This window comes from Tenrec ecaudatus, chromosome 7 (genome assembly GCF_050624435.1).
Source record: "Tenrec ecaudatus isolate mTenEca1 chromosome 7, mTenEca1.hap1, whole genome shotgun sequence".
NCBI classification, from domain to species: Eukaryota; Metazoa; Chordata; class Mammalia; order Afrosoricida; family Tenrecidae; genus Tenrec; species Tenrec ecaudatus.
The window spans coordinates 114,424,187-114,449,698 of NC_134536.1; the positions used below are offsets into that span (position 1 = coordinate 114,424,187).

Consider the following 25,512-nt stretch of genomic DNA (forward strand, 5'->3'; position numbering starts at 1 on the left):
GCACTCTGACTGGTTGGAATGATGGTGTTTTGATGAAGTAAGAGACTCCTTATTTAAAAATGAACATTATGTTTCCCGTCAACATTAAGATATCTTTCATAAGAGGATCTGTCATTGATTCTTTCTATTTATTATTCTTTGATATGCTCATCTCTTGCCTCGACCGGTTAGTCTGACTTGTTGAGAAAGACCCTGTAGGACAGAGTAGAACTGTGCCATAGGGTTCCAAAGCTGTCTTCTTTATGGAGGCAGACTGTCATAGCTCTGTTGGGTTTGAACTGCTGATGTTTTGGTTAGTAACTGAACATTTTAACCACTAAGCTACCAGGACTCCTTTTTTACTCTGTTTATAAACAGAAAACATTGGCCAACAATGAGAGTAGAGATACCAGGAGGATTAGGGGAGGGTGCAGGGAGAAAGGGGGAATTGATCACAAAGATCACCCTCTAGCCCCTCTCAGGGGGGCGAACAATGGAAAAGTGGGTAAGGGGTAAGGGAGGATGATGCAGGATAGGAAAATATTAATCTATAATTTATCCAGGGTTCATGAGGGAGGACGGGCGGGGGAGGAAGGGGGAAGTCATGGGGAGCTAATATGAGGGGGTCAAGTGGGAAGAGAATGCTTTGAAAATGATGATGGCAGCATATGTGCAAATGTGCTTGACACACTAGATGGTTGTATGGATTGTGATAAGAGATGTAAGAGCCTCCAATAACAGCATTTAATTAAAAAATGGAAAACATTAAACTATTCATATATTCTTATTTTCTTTCATCAAAGACACTGCCCGCCTTGCGTCCCACACCCATAAGCACCACACGTTGGAACGGGTATTTATCACATGGAATCTCTGCTGGGCAGAGGTGAAAAGTCCGAGGATGCTAAGAGATGGACAGTGTGGTCCACCCAAAGTCACCTCGGAGCAAAGGCCTGGTGCTCTGTTGGGAGCCCACGGCGACTTTTCACATACTTGGGGTTGCCATGAAGAAGTCAACATGACGACCACTGGTTAACTGGTTACTGCTCCGTTAATCATTTAGATTTGCTTAAAACTTCTTCTATCAGTTCACTGAAAAGCAACTTAGACCTTAACTTCCTAATCAAGAATCAATACTATTCTCTGTGTTTATTGGAGTCTGTGAGACTCTTAGGAGTTTGACGGTCCCCTGTGTGAAACGAGAGCTGTAATTCAGTAGGTATTGGTGTTTTTTTTTTAATTATGAAGTTTTGAAATACTGAAAAAAATGGCATAAACTAGAATTTTTTTTTCTTTGCTCTTAGCCTTGTTCATTGAGAGAAACTCTTGAAAAGGCAAATATTTGAAATAAACTAAGGGATCTAGTTTTGAGAACAAGGGAAAAATCATCTTCGTTGCTTGTTGCCACCTGGGAGTTCTTGGCTTTGTTACATCCCACAATATGTGCCCAAATATGAACAGAAAGGAATGTCTACACCCAGTTACGTAACTGTGGGTGGATCTTCTACAGCTTCATAATTATTGCTCGGGGCGGGGGTGGGGAAGAGAAGCACATGGAGGAGTGTGTGTGTGCGTGTGTGTGCGTGTGCGTGTGCGCATTTGAGGAGGAGATGCTCTTTGCACCAATAAGAGCATTAAGCAGATGCTAAGTCTGAACATGAATTAATCCATACACCGTTCGAACAGTCATCTTGAACAATTTGTTTCTGTTATGGTAACTGCGGTACGAGTCACGGCGTACGTGAGGCATACCAAATGTGACCTCTTGTCGTGTGATCTTCTGGCGAACACATGTTAAGTGACACACGTGGCTTCATGCATCTGTGCGTGGGTTATGTGCTGGGGTGTGGAGGTGGTTCTAAGATCTCTAAGTGCAGCGTTGAGCTTTGCTTTTCACTTCCCTGGGCTCCTCTCTTCGAGCTCCGGAGCGTATACTATTTCCAGCTGTGTCAGGATCTGTCTGAACCCCGCCTTGCTTGTGCGTGCACACCAGGGCACCTCACACTTTGCAGTGCCTGGTTCCACTCGACCCTCACGACCGCCAGCCTCAAGTGGGCTCGCAGTCCTGGCCTATCTGTTACTCCTGCTGCTCAGACCCAGCTGTTCTACCTTTTCCTCACTGCGCTTGAGCCTTCTTCTCGCAGTCTCTGTAGCCAGACCGGCGAGATCTTTCTTTGGACTGCCTTCCATCGTCTCTATCCGTTCTAGCTGGCTTTGCCCTCCCTCCAATAATCCAAGACCGCCCCCGCCTTCCTGTCCTTAGCCATCGCCCCGTCCTCCTTTCTTGTTTGTATGCAGTGTTCCTGCCTGAACTGGATTTCCTTCTCTCCACATTGTTTGTATACTGATTTTCTAGTAATTAAACAGACAACTGTAACCTGCCCCCTCTTTAACTTCCTGTGTTTTCCCCAGTTGCTGCCTTATTGAATTTCTCTCCTTCAAGGTTACGCTTCATTTCTTCACTTTGCATTTACTTCCTAACCTGATCCAATGTGGTTGTGGCTTCTAGACTATTCACAAAGAGCCAGACACTTCTGGAGTCATGAGGACTTCCACGTGGCTAAATCCAGGGGGTGTTTGTCAGGCCTCCTCTTATTTCAGTCTCAGCATTTGACTCTATGTACCTTTAATTCTTAAAACATCCCTACCTCTTAGCCTCTATGGTGTTAATGCTTTGTACTCCCCTGTTTTTCTCCAATTTCATGGACTGTGCCTGCTGAGTTAACCTCCTCACAATGCACGTGAATTTGGGAGGTTTTCAAAGTTACATGCTGTGTTAGTCTGGGTAGATAGAACAACAAATCCAGGGAGACTCATATGTGTATAAGAAAGAGCTTTAGATACAAGAGTAGTTGAATATTGAGAAAACATCCCAGCCCAGTCCAGATCAATTCATAAGACCGATATTAGCCCATATATCTGATACCAATCTATACAGCCTTCTTCAGACTCAAGTAACACATGCAATGACGCCAAATGCAGGAAGATCATAGGTCAGTGGGTGGGATGTCTTGTCAATCTAGTGGCATCCCAAACATGTCAGCGCTGGCAGGGCACCCCACGTGGCTTCTCCGGCTGCAAGGTTCCAGGGTAGTTCCATGTGTCTTGTCAGTAGAGCATCTTTAAGGGAGCGAGAGTGTCTCCTGCCTCCAAGGAGGTAATCCAGGAGTTCCCAGAATCCTAGGAGAAGGCCATTGGCTGTATCCTGATTGACAGGCTAGGCTCCACCCCTTCACTCTTAAGCCTCAAATCGACACCAGATTATGTAACTAGCACACATGCTCAATTTTGTTTGCCCCCCTGTTTTTTCCCTCACCCATGTGTATTCTTCTAATGACTGTAACCATTGTTATAAATTATGTTCTGTGGATTTGACCTTCTAAAATTTAGAATCTAAATAGATCCCGAACTTGTCCACATTCTTTGGCAAATATTCTTTTGGAGTACTTTCTCCTTTTAAGTTTATTCCTCTATATGATCCTGGATCACATTTTTGACTCTCTTCCCGTCCTCTTTAATGTATTTGAATGATGGTTCATAGTTCTTAGAAAAAGTCCAAAACTCTTCGGAGTCTTCATCATCTTGGTCATTACCATCCAGGGCAGCCTCGTCTGTCACCATGTTCCTGTTGGCTACTGGGTCCTTCCCAACACATCGGTCATGTGCTTAAACTCACAAATCACAGTAAAAAAACAACCCACAGAACACACGCATGCTTTTCCCTCTACCCACCTTCTTCGATGCCACTTTTTCTCTTGGGTTACTCCCAAGCTTCCTGTGAAGCACCGAGTTCGGGCCCACACCCTTTGCCTTTGTAGCATTTAATGCAGTTGCAGTTGTATGTGGGTAAGGCAGGCGGTGGTGATGACACTTCACTGGGGAGACCTTTTCTGGTTCAGCTGCAGCCCATGGCCGGTATATTTGGCCTCTTTAGCCTTTAATGCAGTTGTGGTGTTTATGTCTGTGATTATTTAGATGTTTTCCTTATTCATTTGCAAGGTTTTTTAGGGTGAGATTTATTCTCAGTGCATATTTAACATACTGTCTGGTACATGGTAGATGCTTTAAATATTAAAGGAACAAAAGTGATCATCTGAGTGCTAAAATTATTTTGTGATTATTACACTACAGCTCTAAGTTATGTCTTCTCTGTTTACATTCTCTGATCACATTCTAATCTGCCCACTGCCGTTGAATTTATTTTCACTCTTAGCGACCTTTTCACGGTTTTCTGAGGCTGTCGATCTCCGGGAGTAGATAGCCACATCTTTCCCCCCTATCCCAACCTGTGACAGTGGAAGTAAGTGAAAGGAGAGCGAGAGAGAACACACTTAGGATGGGATATGTCTCTAGGCTTTTGAATTTCCAGCCCCCTACAGCCACTGTTTTATTCAAATGTTAATAGGCATTATGCAAACAGTTAGGGATAAGAACATGGATAAAAGGCAGTCCCTGCTTCAGGAAGCCCACAATGTGATATGAGACAAACATGTCACATGTAGTTATTTAAAAACGTGGTAAACACAGCAGCAGAGATAACACAGGGCATTTGAGAGCAGAGGAATGGAGGGCAGGGGGCTGTTTCTTGGTGGGGTTGGGGTGGGGGGGGGGAGGATGATGGTAGAACCCGAATGACAGTAAGGAGGTGGCTGTAGAAGTGGGTGGGCGGGCTATGGAGATTGCTTGAGCAAAGGAGAGACGCAGAAAATTGGATGTGTTTTTGTTTCTGTAACAGGAAATGGGTTCTGTCCTTCTCTAGCAACAAAGATTTATAAAAGGGAACTTTCTTGTCCATGGAAAGAGGTTCAGATACTGGGCATCTAAAACCTAGCTGTTCACCTCCATTTCAATAAATGTTTTTGGAGTGCCAAGAAAATCTTAAAGTTCATGAGGTTGAATCACTTAAAAGTTTTAGTTTTTAAAACCAAACTAAACAAAAAATCAAATCTGGGCTTTTATTGCTATTTCTTAAGTTTACCTCTTCTGCTACTGTGAACTTTTTGGTTCAGGATTTGGTATCTGCACGAATGTACTGCCTCTTAGCTAACAGTTTTCAATGTGTGCTCAGGTGGAAAGGATCATATTTTCCCCCTTAGCTGTTTCGACTTTGTTTCATCTTTCTGTAGTTGAGTATAATCATTTGTCATGACAGTATTAATCTCTTGTGCTAATCTTCAGACATTCTAAATAAGTCATGTCTTTCTGTAGAATCCTATCTCATTCTTGAATGTACTAATTTATTAGTAAATTGTTTGAGGACCAGAAATTTACTTCTGAGGTTTTCTGATTCACAAAAATATCTCATACAATTTGAAAATTCAGCTTTATTTCGCTGTTAGTTCGTGGGGCAATACTTTGATACTACCTACAACTATACCCCTATTAGAAAACAAACAAACACAAAACAAGTTGCAGTGGTCTTGATTGTGACTTTTGGCAAGCCCAGGATTTTAGAACAGCATGGAGGCTCTGTAGGGTTGTGTTTTTAATGGCTGTCACCTTTGGGACACCGATTCTGAGGCCTTTCTTCTGAGGCCCTTTTGGGCTGGTTCAAATGCCAGCATTTCAGTTAGTAACAGCCACGTAATCGTTCTGCCGTTCCAGGGAGTCCATATTCCGTTATGTATACCCACTTACATGTACTTGTTTAAGTATTGCACTTTTAAGATGGGTGTTATCCAAGAAGTACACATCGCTTACTTCTTGATATGACAATAGTGATTTTATTCGATACCCTTTGCCCTATTATTTTTAAAACAGATTAAAGCCACCAAGCATGTAAATGGCTTATTCTTTTGGTGCCTTATTTTCAACATTAGTGTACTCCCTATGTAAGGTCTCTCTCCGGGCTAGATTTAAACCTCAGTCCTTGGCTCCGCACGAGAAAGAATTCATGCTGATGCCTGGCTCATGATCCAAGTGAATTGAATGAGAGTTAAAAGAAGCTTCAGGTTTTACGCGGCACCCATAGGATTCCTTTTGATCATGCGGCCTGGCAGAGGCTGCTCAGGGTCATGCAAAGATCTCTCTCCTAAGTTTTCCTCCCACAAAGATGACCTCTCTCCTTCTTGGTTCCTGCCTTTTCAAGGATTCCCGGGGGAGGCGTGGTAAACGACCCCAGGTCGATCCCATTGGCTGAATTGCAATCACCTGGCCCAGGTGGGCTGCTCCAGGTGTAACGCCCATCCGAGCCCACCGGCGGGAAAATCCAGCTTTGTCCTATGCTGGCTCTCCTGGGCATGCGTGAATGGACATCCCAGTCCCTAGGCTAAACTACCTATCATTTCCCCCTGAAGAGATACGGACCCAAATCTTTGGGGTACTGGACGACGACATCTCTAGCTACTTCCTGCTGGCAAAGGGGCGGAGTGGGGTTTTGGGTCCATGCCCTTCCTATTCTGTTAGAAGGGGTTGTCCATTTAGAGCCCAGGATGGATAAGGTCGAGGTGGGTCTAGGAGGCGGTGGTCCTGGAGCTGGCACACTTGGTTTAGAGGCCTTTGTAACCTGAGAACTGGAAAACAAACAAACAGGTGAACAGCTTAAGTGAGACATGGGTAAGATTGTAAGGTGGCAGTGCCCTTGAAGTTAGGTTAGTGTCACAGAGTTTGGTCATTGTAAACACAGGAACAAAGGAAAGGTATTTACTGGCCTAAAGGCTGTTAGGGGTTTGAGGTAGACTCCTCTGTCCTGGGGTGGCGATGAAATATCATCCTCAGACTGTCCAGTGGCTCACAGGAGTATCCATCTGCTCCCACAGTTCCTTTGGGGGAATCTGAGGCTCCTCCACTGTGAGGAACACTGGAAGCTGTAGAGGGACCAGGATGAGGCCCGATGACTATGCAGGTGTGCAGCTTGGACAGCAGGTCTCAACCTAGGAGAGGAGTTGGATATTCAGGTATCACTAGGAAGCTATGAGAAAAATAGAAGTTATCCCAAAGACATCTGAGAGGTTCAGTAAAATGTTTAACTGCAGGTTTTCCTGACACTTTCAGGATGGAGCAGGTGCGGGGTGCCAGGGGTCCAAGGAAGGAAATAAGGACAGAAGTGGCTCCAGTATTAAAAGGAAGTTTACTGACCTTCCTGCCATGTCGATGCTCCCCTTAGGTTTCAGACCAGTAACAGTTACCTCTTGCTGCTGGGCCGTCCAGACCGGGCACCTTCAATCCTCCTCCTCCATTACCAGCTGCCAGCTGGCCTGTGGGTGCCCCCCCTCCAGGTTTTGGGCCTTAGGACAGAGGCCAGCCCAGTGGCCAGTCTGCTCGCAATGGACGCATGGCGTCTGAGGAGGCTCGTTCCGGTCAGGGCAGTTCCTAGCCCAATGACCCGGTCACCGGCAAATGTAGCACTTGGTATCTGGTTTAAAAGTCAGGGTAACCTGGGATGCATTCGACGGGTGTCTGCTGTTGAGTGCAGCTAATACCTGGGCATGCCTAATGTCCTTTCTTTCCTCCTTCTCCAGGCTCAAGCCTCACTTTCCTGCTCGCTATTGTAAAAAGCTGTATTGGTACAAGCCACCATCTACTCCAGAGTTGCTCCTTCACTGGCCTTTGCACTAGTTTTTAGACTTTCTGGCGAATGTCCTGTGCAGCCTGTGTGAGGAATTTGTCCTTGAACAAGACTTGCCCCTCATAGGATTCAATGTCTACAGCACTATGAGTCTTTAGGGCTTCCTTTAGCCTCTCTAAGAAGCTTACAGGAGACTCGGTAGGTCCCTGGTGAATCGCTGTCACCTTGGCATAATTAATGGCCTTTTGCCTACCTGACTTTAGTCCACCCGTGATGCACATCAGGAAATGTTTCCGTGCCCACTTGTGCTGAGGCTCACTGTGACTCCACGCAGGGTCTGTGAAGGGTACAGCAGTTTTCCCTACAGGGTACCTTTCATTCATCACATGTAACTCCTCTGCAAACTTCCTAGCACCTTTGAGCACATGCTCTTTCTCAAACTCCGTCATGGTCTGTCCCAGTATGATCATGACATCTTTCCAGGTTAAATCACAGGCTGGAGTGAAGTGCTGGAAGTGTTCTGTGTGCTGTTCGGGTTTGTTAGGGTAACTGCCCAAGTCACTTTTAATTTGCTTGAGTTCAATTATGGTGAAAGGTTTGTAAATTGCTTGGGGACCAAGCTCCCCTGCTGCCTCCACTACAGGGAGAATACTCTGGGCTGCTTCAGGGTTGAGGCCACAGTCTCCCTCTTGTCCAGGGTCCCTCAGGGGGTCCTGGGTGCACTGGGCACAGAGATCCCTATTTTTCCTTAAAAAAGGAAGAATGGTCTAATAAACAGCATCTCCCACCACTTTTCCATCCTTCCACAGAACAGTTCTAGCTGCTGCAAAGTTGAGAGGGAAAGTGTACCATTGATTGGCCACAATTCTCCCTCCTCTAAAACATACTGCGGCCAAATGGAATCGCAGAGCGTAATCAGCTTTTGTTTGTCCAGCTTTTCCAGATAAAATCTTTCCCAGTTGCACAGGATGCATCCAAGGGGGCAATCCCTGGGTATTGGTATTGAGCTGGTCTGTCCCATCTGGAAAGCAAATACACGAAGATTACCAAGAGCTCGATGCCTCGAGGTTGGGTAATCGCAGATTCAGCACCCACGTCTGGAGTGTCGTGAATCTGAGGCCTCAGGCAGGTGCCCCCTGCCCAAGGGAGGAGTCGGAGACCAGTCACAACATTTGGGTCCGACCGCTTTCCAGATTACAAGCTATGAGGGCCACTGCACGGCGTGGCACCCCGGCCTTCAGAGACGCCTGCTGGCAGGAGCAGACTTCCAAATCTCTGAAGGGAAGGGGATGTCTATCTGGCCGCTTGGGAACCTCTAAAGAATCGGAATTTCTGGCTGGAGCATCCTGGCGGTGGAGCCGTATTAAGAGCTGTCCCATAAAGTGCCAGAGGCAGCATCACTGGAAGGTGAAAGTTAACAGTTACTCTGGTTCGGCTTCCGAACGCCTTGGGCCTAGGCCTGGGCCACGGAAGACCAGCCGGTATCAAGGAACAAACCCGCACAGGTAGACACCAACGCAGCTTGTTTGGAAGACCAGGGGAAGCTAGAAGGGGAAGGGGGACATTTGGATCCGGGACTAGAGCAGGGGCTAGCTCCCGGAACCGGAGGAGTGGCTAGCTAACCAGGCACCGCCCCACCATGCGGTTGACACGGTGGGCGCATCTTGGCAGGGTCACGTGCTCCGCTGACACATAGCAAAAATGGCGGACACCAGGCGGCGCCATGTTGCCATGGCGTGGCGAGTCATGTGGTCTGGAAAATGGCGGCAGCCACTTGCGACCTAGAGGGAGACCAGCATGGGACGATTGAGATGCAAAGAGGCTTGGGGAACGGCCTTCAGCCCACAGTGTCCCAGGCCCTCCCAGCAATCCAGCCTGGGGAAGACATGCAAACTCCCAAGAAGGCGAGCACAGAGCGACAGACGTAAAATCCCGAACACCAAGAGGAGGAGAGGGGTACGGGAATATGTTACTGATGTCTTCATGGGGCGCCTCGGGGAGCCATCCATCTCCCAGATGTTGCCGGAGCACTTCAGTCTGAACTCCTCAGTTATGCGCCGTGTCCCTGGGGTGGGTGTGGTGAAAAGAGTCCCGAAAGTGCCCCAAACCAGTGAGACCAGGATGGGAGGGAGGGGAGGCCTTGGTTCGCTCTTTACCTGTGTTGATCCGAGTCACGGTACCACTTATGTAAGGTCTCTCTCTCCGGGCTAGATTTAAACCTCAGTCCTTGGCTCCGCACGAGAAAGAATTCACACCGAAGCCGGGCTCGTGATCCAAGTGAATTTAATGAGAGTTAAAATAAGCTTCAGGTTTTACGCGGCACCCATAGGATTCCTCTGACCATGCGGCCTGGCAGAGACTGCTCAGGGTCACACAAAGATCTCTCTCCCAAGTTTTCCTTCCACAAAGACGACCATCTCTCCCTCCCAGTCCCTGCCTTTTCAAGGATTCCCGGGGGAGGCGTGGTGAACGACCCCAGGTCGATCCCATTGGCTGAATTGCAATCACCTGGCCCAGGTGAGCTGATCCAGGTTGAATGCCCATCCGTGCCCACCGGCGGGAAAATCCAGCTTTGTCCTCTGCTGGCTCTCCTGGGCATGTGTGAATGGACATCCCAGTCCCTAGGCTAAGCTACCTAACACCTCCTCTTTGTTTAAAATTTCTTTTTCTTTTAAAAATACTGTTAATTTCTTGCATTTTTGTTTCTTTGTATGCTGTTTGTAAACATTTCATGGAACACATGGAATCGAAATACATGTTTTTAAAACCTGCTTATCCCTGGTGATGGGTCATTTAGAAAAATGACCTTTTCATAGAACAATAAAATGAGAGTTAGATTGTCCCTTGCCTGTTAAAAAAGCTGGTAGGCAGTATTTCAGGGACAGAGGTGGCATTCAGATTGTGGAAGGTGTCCATAAGGGAGGGACGCTGAAGCAGTATGTCCATTGTCTTTCAAATACAATCCAGGAATGGGACCGTGACCTTCGGGGAGTCCGACGTGAACTGAAACGTCCCGTAAGTGCTCTGCCAAAAGGAACCTTTAGAGTGAGAGGACAGTCTCCTGAGTGCTGCAAGTAGCCTGCTGCGTCCCGGGGAGCGAGGGGAGACAGGCTGCAGCACGCACCTCTGCGGCCTCTGCCCCCACTTCCAGGAGAGGAGGAGCAGACCGAACGATTGTACACATTTCTGTGAAAATCAGCCTGTTCACTGAGCCAGTGGAGGGGCAGAGTCCTGGCGACTTTCGGCTCTGCCCCCTTTTCTGGTCATTTTCTAAGTTTCTCTTCTTTCTCTCTTTCTTTGAAAGTTTTCTTTGTTGGTGGCAGTCTTTTATGGAGCAAAAGCATTTCAGCTTTGGTTCCATTAAGACATAACGACCATGATAAAAGAGGGGATTTGTCTAAACTCACTGCCCTGTACAGCTGCTTTTCTGTGACATCATTCTGAAGGAAATTCTAAGTTTTGTTCTCGCAGCTCGAAAAGCTGCCTCTTCAATGACTTTACTCATTCTGTCTGGGATGACTCAGTGTTTGCTCTTTCCGCTAATGGCTGGGTGCATACATCAACGTGCTCTCTCTTGTTCCCAGCTTGGCAAACTCAGAACGACCGTCTTTTGTTTCTTCAAACTGTGCGAGCTGTATGGAAACTAGAATTTTACTGAAAGAGTTGTAGATAGTTGTTTTTAGTCTGGACTGTTATCCACACCTGTTTGTTACCCTTAAGGTTGGCACCTCCTGTCACATACTGCTGTGTGAATTAAGCAGCATTCTTTCCAGAGCTGTGTTGCTTCCCGTCGGCCTTTTTTACATCAGCCGTTCCAGTAATATTATGTAGGGTCGAAGGCGTATGGGAACCTTAACGAATATCGTACTCTTGTCGAGAGATTCAGGTGGGTGGTGGCTGCGTTCAAAGGTGTGGCTGCAGCAGAGTACCAGAAAACTGTAAATAATTTTGGCAGCCTACTTTTTTCATCAGGTAAAAATCATCTCAGATTAATGACATCCTCATATTTTCAGAGTTTCTCGTGTAAACAACCTTCCAAATGGTATTAAAATAATTGGCAGTTTATTCTTCCTTCACTCTCGCCGAGCCCTCCTTCTCTCTCTGTGGTCTCCCAAATGATTCATTTGAGCAAACCACTGTGGAGGTTACAGACGGCCTTCGTTGTTCAGTTCTGACTCAGTGACTTTGATGCTTTCACTGTTTCCCTATTTCTTTCTGTATTCTTTCAGTGCTTTGATTTTGAGATTTCCGGTCTTGCATTAGGCTTCCAGGTAACGCACTCTGCCCCTTCCTAGCCAAGGAACATACAAAACAATTTATTTTGTCTCACACAAACTCATTGTCATAAAGTCAACCCCGCCAGCATCCAAATATATCCGTGGTGTCACTGACAGGTGAGTCTCACCAAGGAGAAAGAGTTGAAGTTACCCTCGGTGTGTAGGTATGAAAACAAGAAGTTTTTGCAGTCATCATGTATAATTCACATTACTAAATGATGATCACTCCTGTCAACTTGTCAGAGGAGCCCTAGGGGCACTGTCAAGTACGTGGTAGACTATTAACCACAAGCTTGGAAGTTCAAACCCACCAGCTGTACCTCGGGAGAAAGACGAGACTGTGTGCTCCCATCAAGATGTCCAGTCTTGGAAACCTTATATCGGATTGCTACGGGTCAGCAGTCCCACTCAATGGTAGTGGGTTTCTGGGTTTACCAAGTTAATCAGTAATGTGTGTTTTCTACCATTCACTGTACCTCAGCAGAATAATAAAATTTAAAAATTATTAATACATGGTTCCTGTTGCATTAGAAGTGACTAGTTAGAAGAAACAGGATCTGCATGTACATGAAACTGTAAAAATATGCCAGGAAAGTAGCTAATTATCCTAAGTGCCAAACGGAGTGGCATAGGCTACCAGATGAAGGCCAGAGAAGAGACAGAGAAAGGAGGGCTGGGAGATTCGAGTCCGCAAGGAAGTGAGACGTGGTCTCTGCCTTGAAGGATGAGTAGAATTAAAGAAAACAGCGGAAAAGAAAAAGCACCCCCCTTGACCCCATGATGGGTGACAGGCTGTGGCCCCGAGCTAAGCATGAGCGTTTTGTGCGTGTGTGCATGTGTGTGCGTGTGTGTATGTGAGATGGCATGGAGGGAGGTGCCTGTTGGGGAAGTGGAACTACCATAGGTTGAATGAGACAGATGTGATGTGTATTTTAAGCTATGGAGAGTTTGTAATTTTTGTTGCAAGTTGTATAAATCGAAATTTTTATATTTTCTTTGTTCTGTGGTTCTATTGGGGACACACATTTCTGAGAGAAGTAAGCATTGTTATGCTCTGTCTTTCACACCGGCTTCATATTCCTCTTGGTTGAAGGCACTGTGTGAGTGGTGCACATGTAAACATGGTTTTGCATTGGCATGTTAGAAGCTTTTAACTAACACCCTGAATTTCCCCCTAGGCCGGACCTGATCGACATGAGCACGGTCGCTGTTCAAAGCAACCTTGCAAACTTAGAGCATGCTTTTTATGTAGCAGAAAAAATTGGGGTTATAAGACTTCTGGATCCTGAGGGTGAGTTGTTATCTTTCATTCTTTATAGACCAATATGAAGTCTGATCAAAAGCAGTCTATCAACATTGTTAAATAACCAATTTATGTTGCTGCTTTTAGATGTCGACGTCTCCTCACCTGATGAAAAATCAGTAATAACTTATGTGTCATCTCTCTATGATGCATTTCCCAAAGTCCCTGAAGGTGGCGACGGCATCAGTGCTAATGTGAGTATTGGCGTTTCTATACTAGGTGCTATGGATGCACCAATGAGCAGATGGGTGCGTTCTTTGACAGTGCTGTGTGCAAGGAGAGAATTTCAGATCGCTTTAAAAGAACTTGAGCTAATATTCTATGTGCCATACCAAGCTGGTATGCTCTGCATTTTGTGGCACCATTCATCATTAAAAATTAAAGTTCATCTCACAATTAAATTTGCTCTCTGCCTTCAACGGACCATTCAGAATGACATGTCATTTTATAAATGAAATGTACAGATTTCAGTTTTGATCTTGCTACTGTTTACCGATTTATGTTTTTGCTACATGTGCGTGTGTATATGTACATACGCATGTGTGTGTGAATGCACACGCACACACATATAAACGAGCCCGGGAGGCATTAGCGGGTTACATGTTGGGTGCTAGCTGCAGTGTCAGCAGGGAGAACCCACTAGACATCCACGGAAGAAAGGAGAGGTTTTCTGCTCAGAAACCCTTCCTTGCCCCATAAGGTTGCTATGAGTTGTGGTAGTGAGTTCAGTTTATGTATATGTATGTGTGTTTGTGTGTATATGTATCTATATATGTGCATTTATATATAGATATGTATCTGTGTACACACAGCTATGTATGTGTATGTCTCTAAACCAAACCAAATTCTTTGCCACTGAGTCAATGCTGACTCAGAGTAACCTGCTATGGGCTTCTGAGACTTTACCTGCTTTCTGGGAGTAGAAAGGCCAGTCTTTCTCTCACAGAGCTTCTAATGATTTTGAACTGTCCACCATTGGGTAACCACTATACCACCAGGGCTCCATGCTATGCATGTACATAATGTGTGTGTGTGTGTGTGTGTGTGTGTGTGTGTGTGTGAATAGGCAGAGAGAGAGAGAGGAACTAATTTTTTTATTAGCGCCTATGATCCCTTGAGGTAAGTTGACTATGTACTGTTTTTCTTGTGTACTAGTCTCAGAGAAAGGATATGTGATTTGGCCCAATTCGCAGAGTTCTTTAGTCAGCAGCGTGGGCAAGCTCGCTGACCCACAGCTTGAGCTCCTTGTTTGTAATACAGCTCCATTATGCATGTCACAGTGGTCATACTAACAGAAAATCTGAGCATGCTCGGTTTGTGTACTTCTCACCCAGGCCCCCCCTCCTGCACAGATCACTGCCCCCGGCCACGACCATTTCTTTTGTAAGATTTCGGAGCTCGTCTTGCTGGGCTCCCTTTCCCACTCGCTGAGGCTGCCTCGGTGCGATGTTGTTTCTGCACCAGTTTTCATTCGCTCCCAGACTTCCTGCTTTCTCCTCCAATAGTCGCATCCTCTTGAAGCCCTGCGTCACTTGCTCCCACGCTCACCCTCCTCGCTCATGCCTGCAACCGTTGACCAGCTCTCCCCTCTGTCCAGCGAGGCTCAGGTCTTTGTCTTGGGGGGAGGGGTGTGGGGGGACAGAGGGGGTCACAGGTTGGACTTTGCACTTTGCACGTGCTGCCTCTTGAGCACCTGCATGAGTTCTCACTCTTTGTCCCTCCCCCAACTCCATCCTTAAGGAGATGTCTTGTGCTACCAGTTTCTCTTGTTTTTACTCCTTTGCTTTATAGCTTCTTTCCCATTATCCTCCTTAAATCGTTCTCTATAAGTCAACAATTCAAAAATGTCTGTGGTTATTCTTTCTTATACTTAAAAATAACCATTAAGGATAGAATACAGATTGACAAGGTTTGGCCCATGGTCCACCTCAAAACAGATTTTATTTGTCCTCTAGGATAGCTTCATTTTAAAAATTATACAAAGCCTAACTGCATAATTAAAAGAGATCGTATTTCATGGATTCATGTACACACGCAGCGTACTTACTGGGTGAGTAAGTGGTCCACATGTAGAGAGCAGGTTTGAATCCTTTCAGGGGGCATTTTGAGGCTCTTCTACCTGGCTTTTCCCATTTTTGTTCTGTTTGTTTGTTGCTTTATTTCTTTTTTTCTTTGTTTAACCCCCTCCTGGTTCCCCCTTCTCTTATTTCTTTTAAAATTTTTCTTTTATTGATTTATTTTTCTTGCTTTCTAAACTATCTTTGACATTCTTTTTGCCCTGATTCTCCGAGTTAGTATTACTTATTATTGTTAGTTTCTTCCTGAAACGTTGATTAATCGGAAAACAAAAACCAACAACTCCAAAGCGTTTTATCCCAGGTGCCTTGGGTAAATTCTCACCCTAAATGTGCAGTTACCTGCTGGTTTGTAACGTTAGGCTGTTCCACCACCATTTGAAAATTCTCAGATTTCCTAAGAAGCACTTTAAATTATTTCTACTGCACGGGCTGCTTTCTCTCTGCCGGATTTCTGATGGTGCACTCACTCCTTGACCATATACTTGGGTTCAAACTCTGTGAATCATCACTGATTCTTCTTTTCCATTACCTTTCACAGACATTCCCTTCCCAATTATCCTCCATTTCAGAATGTTTCTTTTCATCAGCCCTTGTTCTGTGGTCCATTACCTCTTCCTGTCCCTTATCCTTCCACACTAGAACGATGTTGGTAAACTTTGTGTTTTCCAACCTCTTCTTTCCTGTCCCTGTCAACTGATGTGTGTTTGACTTACAAACGTCCTGTTGTATGAGAGATTAAATCCAATCTACGCATTCTGATGTTTGAAAGTTTTCATAGCTATATCCTCTGGACCTACCATTTGTCTACCACATTCCAATAGGAGTTAATTATTGGTGGCCAGGGCATTTCCTGTGCAGTGCCCTGACTCTTGGACTACCTGTCATGTTATTAACACCCCTCACCACACCCCACACCAGTTACTTATGCATATTTCAAGAATGTTTAGGAATTCCCTGTTTCATAAGCCTTTAGGGACTATTTCCAACCCCAAACCGCATCCACTGCCATTGCGTCAGTGCTGGCTCACAGTGACCCAGTAGGAAAGGGTTGAACTGCCCCTGTGCACTCCCGAGAGCAAAGCCCTGCTAGGGTAGACGGAGGCCTTGTCCTGCTCCGATGAGCAGCTGGCCAAACTGCTGACGTTGCAGGTGGAAGCCCAACATCGAGCCACCACTCTGTGGCTGTTTAGGACACATATCTGTGTCTGGCTCTTACCTCTGCTTCTTTTTTCACTCGAATTTACTTACTGTGCGTTTCAAAATTAATTCCTAGTGTCCTATGTATTGTGCGGCTATTGTGAGTGTCAGGTATCCAGTGGACTTAGATCTAAAATGATTGACACACACTGTGACTAATCTAGTTTCTGCATCCTTCTTGAGCTCCGGGCAGACATCTAAAATAGACCACAGCATTTTTTTTTCTACTGTGCTTGTAGGTAACCTCAGAAGCCTTCATAACATATCCCTCCTGGTGGCCACAATCTTTGGATCAGCGTTGGGACTCAGGATGCCAAACCTAGTAGTTCAATGTTGAGAGAATGCTTTTCCAGTGGTTTATTGTGACACTCTTGGAACTATGTAAAAAGTTAGGAAATATTGGCTCTGTCACACTTAAAGATAGGCACATTCACAGGATGATATCAGACTAGATTGCGTGGAGATAGGAATGCGAGTCTCTACAGCCTTGGACCTCTCGAACTTTCTCTATCTCGTATTGCTCTAGGATGTTGAAGTCAAATGGATCGAGTACCAGAATATGGTGAACTACCTCATCCAGTGGATTAGGCACCATGTGGCCACTATGTCAGACAGAACATTTCCAAATAACCCCGTGGAACTAAAGGTCAGTGTCCCTACAGGAGCTGGAGTATTAAACTTTTGAAAAAATGCTTTACTGCTTCCATTTAGTTCAAGAAAAATTGGCAAGTCTCTGAAAAGCAACAGTTTTGTTTACTGTTCTAACTATGCAGAGGAAAAGAGGTAAACACTAGAAATACTTGTTATAATAGCTGCAATAGCTTGAAGTAATCTGCGACCTCTTAGCGTCAAAGGTAGAATTTGCGAGAGTCTCTGGAACAGATCTGGCCAGACCTTGTTGGGTGTGTGAAAAGTCCTCTAGGAGCCCCCGGACCACTGGGAAAGGCGAGGCTCTGGGAAGCTCACACACAGGGGTGGGAGTGAGCTTGCCTGTCCCTAAACCCTGCCTCAGGTAGGGTATTTTTTGAATAGCAATAGGGGGTATATGCGATGTATTTGACCACAGAGTTGAGAATAAGGGTCTAACTCCCAGAGCAAGTGAGTTCATGGTCTAGCAAAGCCTTTGCCACTACCTGAAAATGTAGGTCAAATCCTTTGAGGTAAAGATGGTATAGAAGTAGAAATGAGGACTCTGGTTGAAGAACAAATTGTTTGACTTTGAACACTTGGATTACACAGTAGAGTAGCCTATTTAAAAAAAAACAACAAAAATGACCCTGTGGATATTAGCTGCAAGATCTAATTCCTTGATTTGTAGACTTTGTTTTCATGTTTAAACTGGAATTAAAAAAACTGTAATAACCCAGAATGAGCCTTGTCACAATTATTCATTTGGCTCAAGCATCAGAACAAAACATCTGTGGAAAACTCTTTTACAGAGAAATTACTGGGTGATGAACGATGGGTAAACATGATAGTGGGACAGGAGGAAAGAAAAATAGGAACGAACAAGAAAGTAAAAACTATACATATAGTTTAAATATAGATATATGTGTAAATACATAAATATATAAGGATAGGTATATTTGTGAGTGTATGTATGTATATAAATACAACAAGGAAGCAGTTGGACTTTGGGCCTCTACTTAAATCTTACCTCAGTACTAGAATGGCTTGTTGTAATAATGTGGCAATGTGTGATACTCACCTTCCTGACACGATTGCTGAAGACAAAATGTGGTGAAGAAAGCTGATGGTGCCCGGCTATTAAAAGATATAGTATCTGGGGGTCTTAAAGGCTTGAAGTTAAACAAGTGGCCATCTAGCAAGGAAGAAACAAAGTCCACATGGAAGAAGCACACTAACCTGTGTGAACATGAGGTGTCGATAGGAATAGGTATCAGAAGTTCAAAAACAAGCAATCAAATAGACATGCAGGAGCTCAGACAAAGTGGAGACCGAAAACCCGCCTGTAAGATAATTGAACAGTCCTTCAGAGAAGGGCCACCTGGAAGGGATGATATAACCGGGGTGCGGTCCAGCACTGATGAACCATAACTAACTATCCCATTGTTCTTTAATATTTCTTCCCCTTATTATTATGGTCTTATTTTACCTCATTAATCTTAGACCTGCATATGTTCATTTGTATAATTAAGGTCATTCAATACGTGAAATCAAAGAAAAGATAAAACCTTCAGAAATAGTAATTGGAGTAATAATTTCCCAAGGGTATGGGAAGAGATGGAGGTGGTAGGGAACTGATAGCAATGATGACTGTATAACCCCACTCCAGGGGAATGAACAACAGAATTATAGGTGAATGGATACATTGGATGGTTTAAGATATGACAAATAATAATAACAACAATATATTATATAATAACAAGGGTGGGAAAAGGAGGAGAAAAAGGGAAACTGATATCAAAGAGTTCAAGAAGATAGAGAATGTTTGAAACAACATTTGTACAAGTCTGCTTGATTTAATTGAATTATGGAGCTCTATAAGAGCTCTCAATCAATTGTTTAAAAAAACAACAGCCCAACTCTCAAGTTGCCACAAGGAGTCTTCCTTGGCATAAAGTTACTTGGCATGTGTTGGTAAGGTATGTTCACATTGTTCTAAAATTGTTTTGGTGATGTCTCCCTAGGTGGATGCAAACCTTTCCAGGGCAAGGCAGCCTTTTAACCTCCCAGCACTGCCGGCTACTGAGGGTCAGCATTTGGCGGCTTTGGGTGCTTATTGGCTCCCAGAGTCATGAAATGTTCCTCTTTGCATTCAACTGTGCTATTTCCAAATGGAAATTCCTGTTGTTCAGAGGCCTGGGCTATCCTCTGATTAATGATGTTCCTTAAAATGATGGAAGAAGTGTAAGCAACCACACAGGTCACTCTCTCGTGCCTGAGATAAGCCTAGTAAAAGAAATGCATTCTGGGGCAGTGTCTAATAATTTGGTTAACCAGCAAAACATTGAATACCTGCCTGAAAATTTATAGTGTCTGGTTTTATAACACGAATTAGTATGACAAGATTAGGGTATGCTTATTAAATGTGGAGACATTTTATTCACATTATTTTTCTGAAGACCCTTTATAGTAAATACAGTAAATAATTAACTTTTAAGAAGTTTCCAAATTTCACATGTACAAAGTAGATAGGAATTTCCTTATAGGATTGAGGCATTCACATCATGGTGCTTATCTATAAGTCTGTATAATTTGGCCACCGGGTCATTGAAACCAAATCTTAACCCTGTCCCTATGATAAGAGTTCAGTTTTCAATGATCTAGCCAGTTTGCGGGTAGACTAAAACAGCCCCTCTGATTCCCTACCTTTATGGGACACTGCATCAGAATTTTTTTTTTTCAAAAAGGAAAAGCTGACACACAACATTTTATATAATGCTTATTTTAAAGATCGTGTGTTCTGTTTTGGATGATGAGAGATTTTTAGCAGAGGCGTAGTAATCGCTGTTGCCGCTTATTATTACCCAGGTGTGTGGCACACATTAGATCAGAGTAATTACATTATTGAATTACACCTGCCTCAATTCTTACATAATTCATGCCACTGACTGTCTGGGGCTTGCTACTGTCCTCAGGTGTTGAATTTTTCAGAGGAAGACCACTGAATACACACGACACATGACACACGGACCTGGCATTTGAAGTGGTGACATTATGAGATAATGAAAACAGGGCTTTGACTTGGGGTCCTTAACTTACTTTTCTTTTCATTTCAGGCACTTTATAATCAGTATTTACAGTTTAAAGAAACAGAAATTCCACCAAAGGAAATGGAAAAATCAAAAATTAAACGCTTATATAAACTGTTAGAGGTAAACAAAATTTACTTGCTCTATTCTTTTGTATTGTAAAACTTGGTTATTGAATTTTTTGCTTCACGTGAAATTTTCTTGCTTTTTCAAGATTTGGATAGAATTTGGACGCATCAAACTCCTTCAAGGTTATCATCCAAATGACATAGAAAAAGAGTGGGGGAAACTCATCATCGCCATGCTTGAGAGGGAGAAAGCCCTGCGCCCAGAAGTAGAAAGGTAGGCAGGGATGGAAGGCTGGAGATGGAGAATGTGTCGTCCCCCCCACCCCCCTGTATGGAAAATACTGCAGTTTTTAGAACCAGACAGACTTAGGCTCAAAACATCTTTTCCACTTACTGGCTTTGTGAGTTTAGAGAAGTCACTTAGCTTCTCTGGTTTTCTATTTCCTTATCTATAAATTCTTCCAAAGGGAAAGAGGACTAAGACCATGAGAGAATACACCTAAGTGTCCCTTAGGCCGGGTTGTTGTGTGAAGTCTAATCTTATAGGCACTCATAATTTCAGAGCCAATAAAAATTGCCCTTGAGAATTTTGAAGACTGGTCGTTAGTCAACAGAGTCTATATCTGGAAGTTCTTGAGTTAAGAATTAACTTATTTTGGTTCTTAGTACATTTTTCACTCTGGCTTTCTTTCCGTGGGGCCATGGAAACCAAAGTCCAGTGTTTGAAAGTAGTGGGGCAGTGTCTAGATGACACTCAGTAAACGTCCATTTGAGCTTCCTTTCTGCCACACTGCTACAAGTTAGTGTTTCCTACAGTGCCGTCACTGGCTCTTGGCCATTCCTCTCACCCCAGATGGGATCGCGTAATCCGTCGGAAAGATCTTTTTGGATCAGTTTGTGTGTGGTTTACCCCTTTCCCCACAGCCTGACCTGTAGTGTGTGGGAGTGGTGATCTGTCAGCTCCACAGGGACCATGTCTTAACATCTAACCTAGCCTGTGATCGATGTGATGAGGAAAAACTGACAACTCCCTGGCCTCGTCTCTCCCACCCCCTCCTGACTGTCTGCATGGCAGCCACAGCGTCTCTCTCAGGGGCTCTGCCCTCCCTCTCCCGAGCACAGGATGCTGAACAGCTTGTTCTTTTGGCAGGCGAGTTGACTTCACTCTCCAATCACAGCTCCAGGGTGCTTTCTGGGGAACACTGTCCTGATCTCCCGCACTACATCAACTGCCTGGGTTACACATGCCCACATTTACATCGCTGCACTTACTCTCAGTCGCCATTGCATCTCGATTTGTGTGATCATTTGATTTATTGCGGCCTGCTCTGCAGCGTCAGTTCCAGACTATTGTTTTCTTTTTTGTTATTCATTGCTTTCCCGTGCTTCATACAGTGGACACGGTATAGATATGCATGTTTTCCGTGTTCTGCAAGTGCCTTATGTGTTGTTAGAACATGAAATAATGGATTTATAAGACAGCAAGCCTAGCTTGCCGGTTCTTTAACAATTAAATCGCTGATTCCACTTTGGTTATATAAGCATAATGTTATATCAACGCAGCTGGGCCGTGGAAGTTTCAGGCTTGTGCAAATGGTTAAGGTGCTCATCAGTTAAATGAAAATTTGGAGGTTTGAGTCCACCCAGAGGTGTCTTTGAAGAAAGGCCCAACAATATATTTTCAATGACAGCCCCCCCCCCTCCTTCGCCCCCTTCGCCTTTGGGAACCTAATGGCTTGCAGCTCTACTCTGACACAGGTGGGGGTGCCATGAGTCAGAATTGGCTCAACTGCAACTGGGTTTGGTGTCTCTGGATCATTAGAACGGAAACCAGCTTGAAATACTCAGGATGGAACGTCATTCTGGGTGATCAAAATGAGATGCTAAGCCAAAAGAAGGGATTTTTAGTCATCTGAATAGTGGCCAGATTTTAAAATATTAAAAGCATACCTTTCCTGTGTGTTAGTTTGTCATCCTGGGGTGGATTCTAGTTTTCTGTGTTGCTGGAAGCTTGCCACTGGTACTTCAAATCCCAGTGAGTTCAGCCACGGGCAGTAGGTTTAGTGGTACGTCGAGACTGGGAACAGAACAGGCTGTCCACTCGGGAGGAACTCGCCACTGAGCACCATATGGCGAGCGTAGGAGCACTGTCTGGTAGAGGCCTGGAGAGGGTCCCCTCAGGTTGGAGGGCACTTGAAATCTGGCGAGGGGGGAGCAGCATCCTCCTAGTGAAGCCCACCACAACGGAGCAACGTTTTCAGGCTCTCATTGAGTGGTGGAGTAAGACTCAAAATTGAGAGAACAGCTCCAGGCACCCATTAATACGCAGACTGCAGAATGTATGAATCTAATACAATGAGAAGTCACCAACAGTAAATTGCAGTTCATAAATTCGATGTCCTAGGAACAGTGAGTTGAAATAGACTGATTGGCCATTTTGAATTAGAGAATGATATGGTTTATCAGATGAGAACGACAAACTCAAGAGGAATGGCGTCACATTCATCACCCAAAGGAATATTTCAGAATCTGTCTTGAAGTGCCATGCTGTCTGAGATGGAATAATATCTATATGCCTAGCAAGGAAGACCAGTTACAACTATTATTCAAATCAGTGAATACCAGCCACTAAAGGTGATAACGAAGAAATTGAAGAATTCTACCAATTTCTTTAGTCTGAAATTGATCAAATATGCAATGAAGATGTATTGATAATTACTGACAATTGGAATGCAAAAGTTGGGGGCAAAAAAGGAATATTTGGAAAAAACAGTAGTTAGAAAATAAGGTGGGAATTAATAGGAACAAAGCTGGAGATCACATGAGAGAATTTGGAATACCAACAAATTCTTCCTTTCAGAAACCTTTTTTTATAAATAAGGACAATTTTTTCATTGCTGCCAGAGCCTTTTATTGGTACTCTTCACGCCTTCAACACATATGGGAAGAGATGATGGAGAAATTCAATATCCACCGAAACAAGGCCGGGGCTGACTTTGTAACAGATCATCAACTGCTCATATGCAAGTTCGAGTTGAAACTGAAGAAAATTAAAACAAATCTACAGGAGCTCCAATAAGTCCTTCATCATATTCCACCCAAATATAGAGACCCTGTCAAGAACAGATTCGAACCCTAGGGACTGAAGACCAGACAAGTTGTGCGATTACACCAAGACATCATACAAGGACAGAGCAAAAGGGCATCAAAAGTTAGGAAATACCAGCTCTTGTTGATATCATTGAACTAAGGAATTGTATGATGCATGGATGAAGTACCAATGAAACTGCTTTTAAAAAAGTTAGGAAATAAAAGACCGACGTGGATGACGGAAGAGAACTCTGAATCTTGTTTCAACATTGAGCAGTCAAATCGAATAAAAGAAATGGTCAGGTGAAGAGAGTGGAAAGTACAGCTGGAAGAAAAAGCACATCTTGGTTTTCCGGACAGGTTGGGGGGGGGGGGAGATGGGGGGGATGGGGAGTTGAACAGCCAGAATGCTGCTTGGCAGTAAGATGGTAGCATTGCATCTCTCTCACCTTGGGCATGGAATTAGGAGCGATCAGTCCTTGGAAAAAGGACCTTACGCTTGGTAAAGCCATGGAAAAAGAGGGAGCCCCTCGGGGAGATGGGGGGGCACAGTGGCCGCCACAGTGGTCTCAGGAGCAGCGGTGAGGACGGTGCAAGACTGGACAGGGTTTTGTCTGTGTGCATCGCGCCGGTGGGACTGGAGTTGACTTCATGGCGCTTAACAAAATGAGGACAATACAAGCGCGTGGTGGTTAAGATGGCAGGGCCCAGGAGCCAGTCAATCTGGCATTAAGGTTACCAGCTCCTTGGCTTGCTAGCTGTGTAATTTTAGCAAGTTCTCTAATCTCTTTAAGCCTCAGTTTCCTCATTTCTAAACAAGATGCAATAGTATCGTGCCTGCTGAATTCAGTGGTTATGGGTATAAGATGAGATAATGTATAGAAAGTGATTTGATATATTTCTGGAAGATAATAATTGTTTGATAACCCTTAGGTGCTGATAGCTGTATTTCACAAAAATTCTCAAATTTTCCCCATCTTGCCTTTAGAAAAGAAAAAAATATATATCTACCTTTACAGTAGAGAAGTAGCAATTTGGCTTTGTGCTACTGGGCATAGGAAAATCTTTAGGAGATTGGCTGAGTAAATGTCTTCCTTTTTCTTGATGCAACAAGATTTTTTGGTATTAACTGTGCATTTCAAGTATTACTTATGTGGCATGGGAATTTGAAAGACAAATGACAAAGACCCAGGCTTGTTACACCTTATTTCACAGAGTTAGCATTCAGTTCTTTTAAGATACAGGATTCCAAAAGGGTAGAATCAGGTTTGCAATTCCAGAATGAAGCAGAGATTGCCAGACATGAACTTGAATGTGAAAACCTTTTATGCTAGTATGTAATTCTCATTGATGGAAAAAATTACCAGGCAAATCAAAAAGGAAAAACAAGCACAGACAAATTAAACAGACAAGCATTTCAGCGATATTTCTACTTAACGCTTTAGCTTTAAAAAAACAATTGAAGAAACTCTGAATATGGTTAGAAATAAGATTAGTAAGAGCAGGCCATATAAAGTGAAGAAAATGGATACCTTTCCAGTTAACTTTACCCTACACAACAAATAACAGACACACTTTGTTTCTTATCAGAGTCATTGGTTGTGTAAGCACAGCTTCCTGTCATTCGATCTGTCCCTTTACAATTGCCAGGATGTGTTTGAATATTGGTTGGCTTGGGTTTTGTCGGTTTGTTTTTTAAGCTCATGGTCTTTGTTACCAGAATTGTCTTTTCTAGTAGTACCTGAGCCTGAGCGGCATCTGAGTTGTTTTTAGGTGGTTGTAATTAGATGACTCTTGGTGAAAATATTTGGCATATCTTTCTGCCGTGACGCCCATTGGGGCGCTTTGTCTGTACTTGTAGGGCTTGCAGGCAAGCTACAAAAGGCAGACCTCAGCTAGCAAACCTGTGGCTTTAGGCGAGATTCTTTTGAAGAGTTATCAGCATATTATTTGCTGCGTGTTGAATATGCATGTAGAAGCATATTTAAGGAGCCATTAAAGCCCCGCCCGGCCCTCAGCCGCCACCTCAGGGGCCAGAGTGGTGCGTTGTGCAGAGGTTCTTTGCTCAGCGGTGGAAGGCAGAGCATCACTTCAGGAACAAGCATGCATGGCAGTAGCTACAGTTACCACAGCAGTGATTCTGTGTTCAGTAACACCACTAGCACGCGAACCAGCCTGGATTCCAGTGAAAATTTCCTCTCTGTTAATTGTGGCCCAACGCTCATCAACTCCTGCATTAGCTTCGGCAATGACTCCCTTGACGGACACAGGTATTGGGGTGGAGAGTGGGGCCTTGT

The 25,512-nt window shown here is 44.2% G+C and overlaps 1 protein-coding gene across 14 annotated transcripts in view; it reads left to right on the top strand.

Moving 5' to 3' along the window:
* Window positions 1-25,512, top strand: part of DST (dystonin) — a 450,811-nt gene that overhangs the window by 246,694 nt on the left and 178,605 nt on the right. For all 14 annotated transcript variants that reach the window (XM_075554951.1, XM_075554950.1, XM_075554962.1 and 11 more), the window contains 5 exons: window positions 12,942-13,054; window positions 13,154-13,260; window positions 16,868-16,987; window positions 20,085-20,180; window positions 20,272-20,399. In XM_075554951.1, coding sequence (XP_075411066.1) covers window positions 12,942-13,054; window positions 13,154-13,260; window positions 16,868-16,987; window positions 20,085-20,180; window positions 20,272-20,399 — 564 coding nt within the window. The remainder of the gene's footprint in view (window positions 1-12,941; window positions 13,055-13,153; window positions 13,261-16,867; window positions 16,988-20,084; window positions 20,181-20,271; window positions 20,400-25,512) is intronic.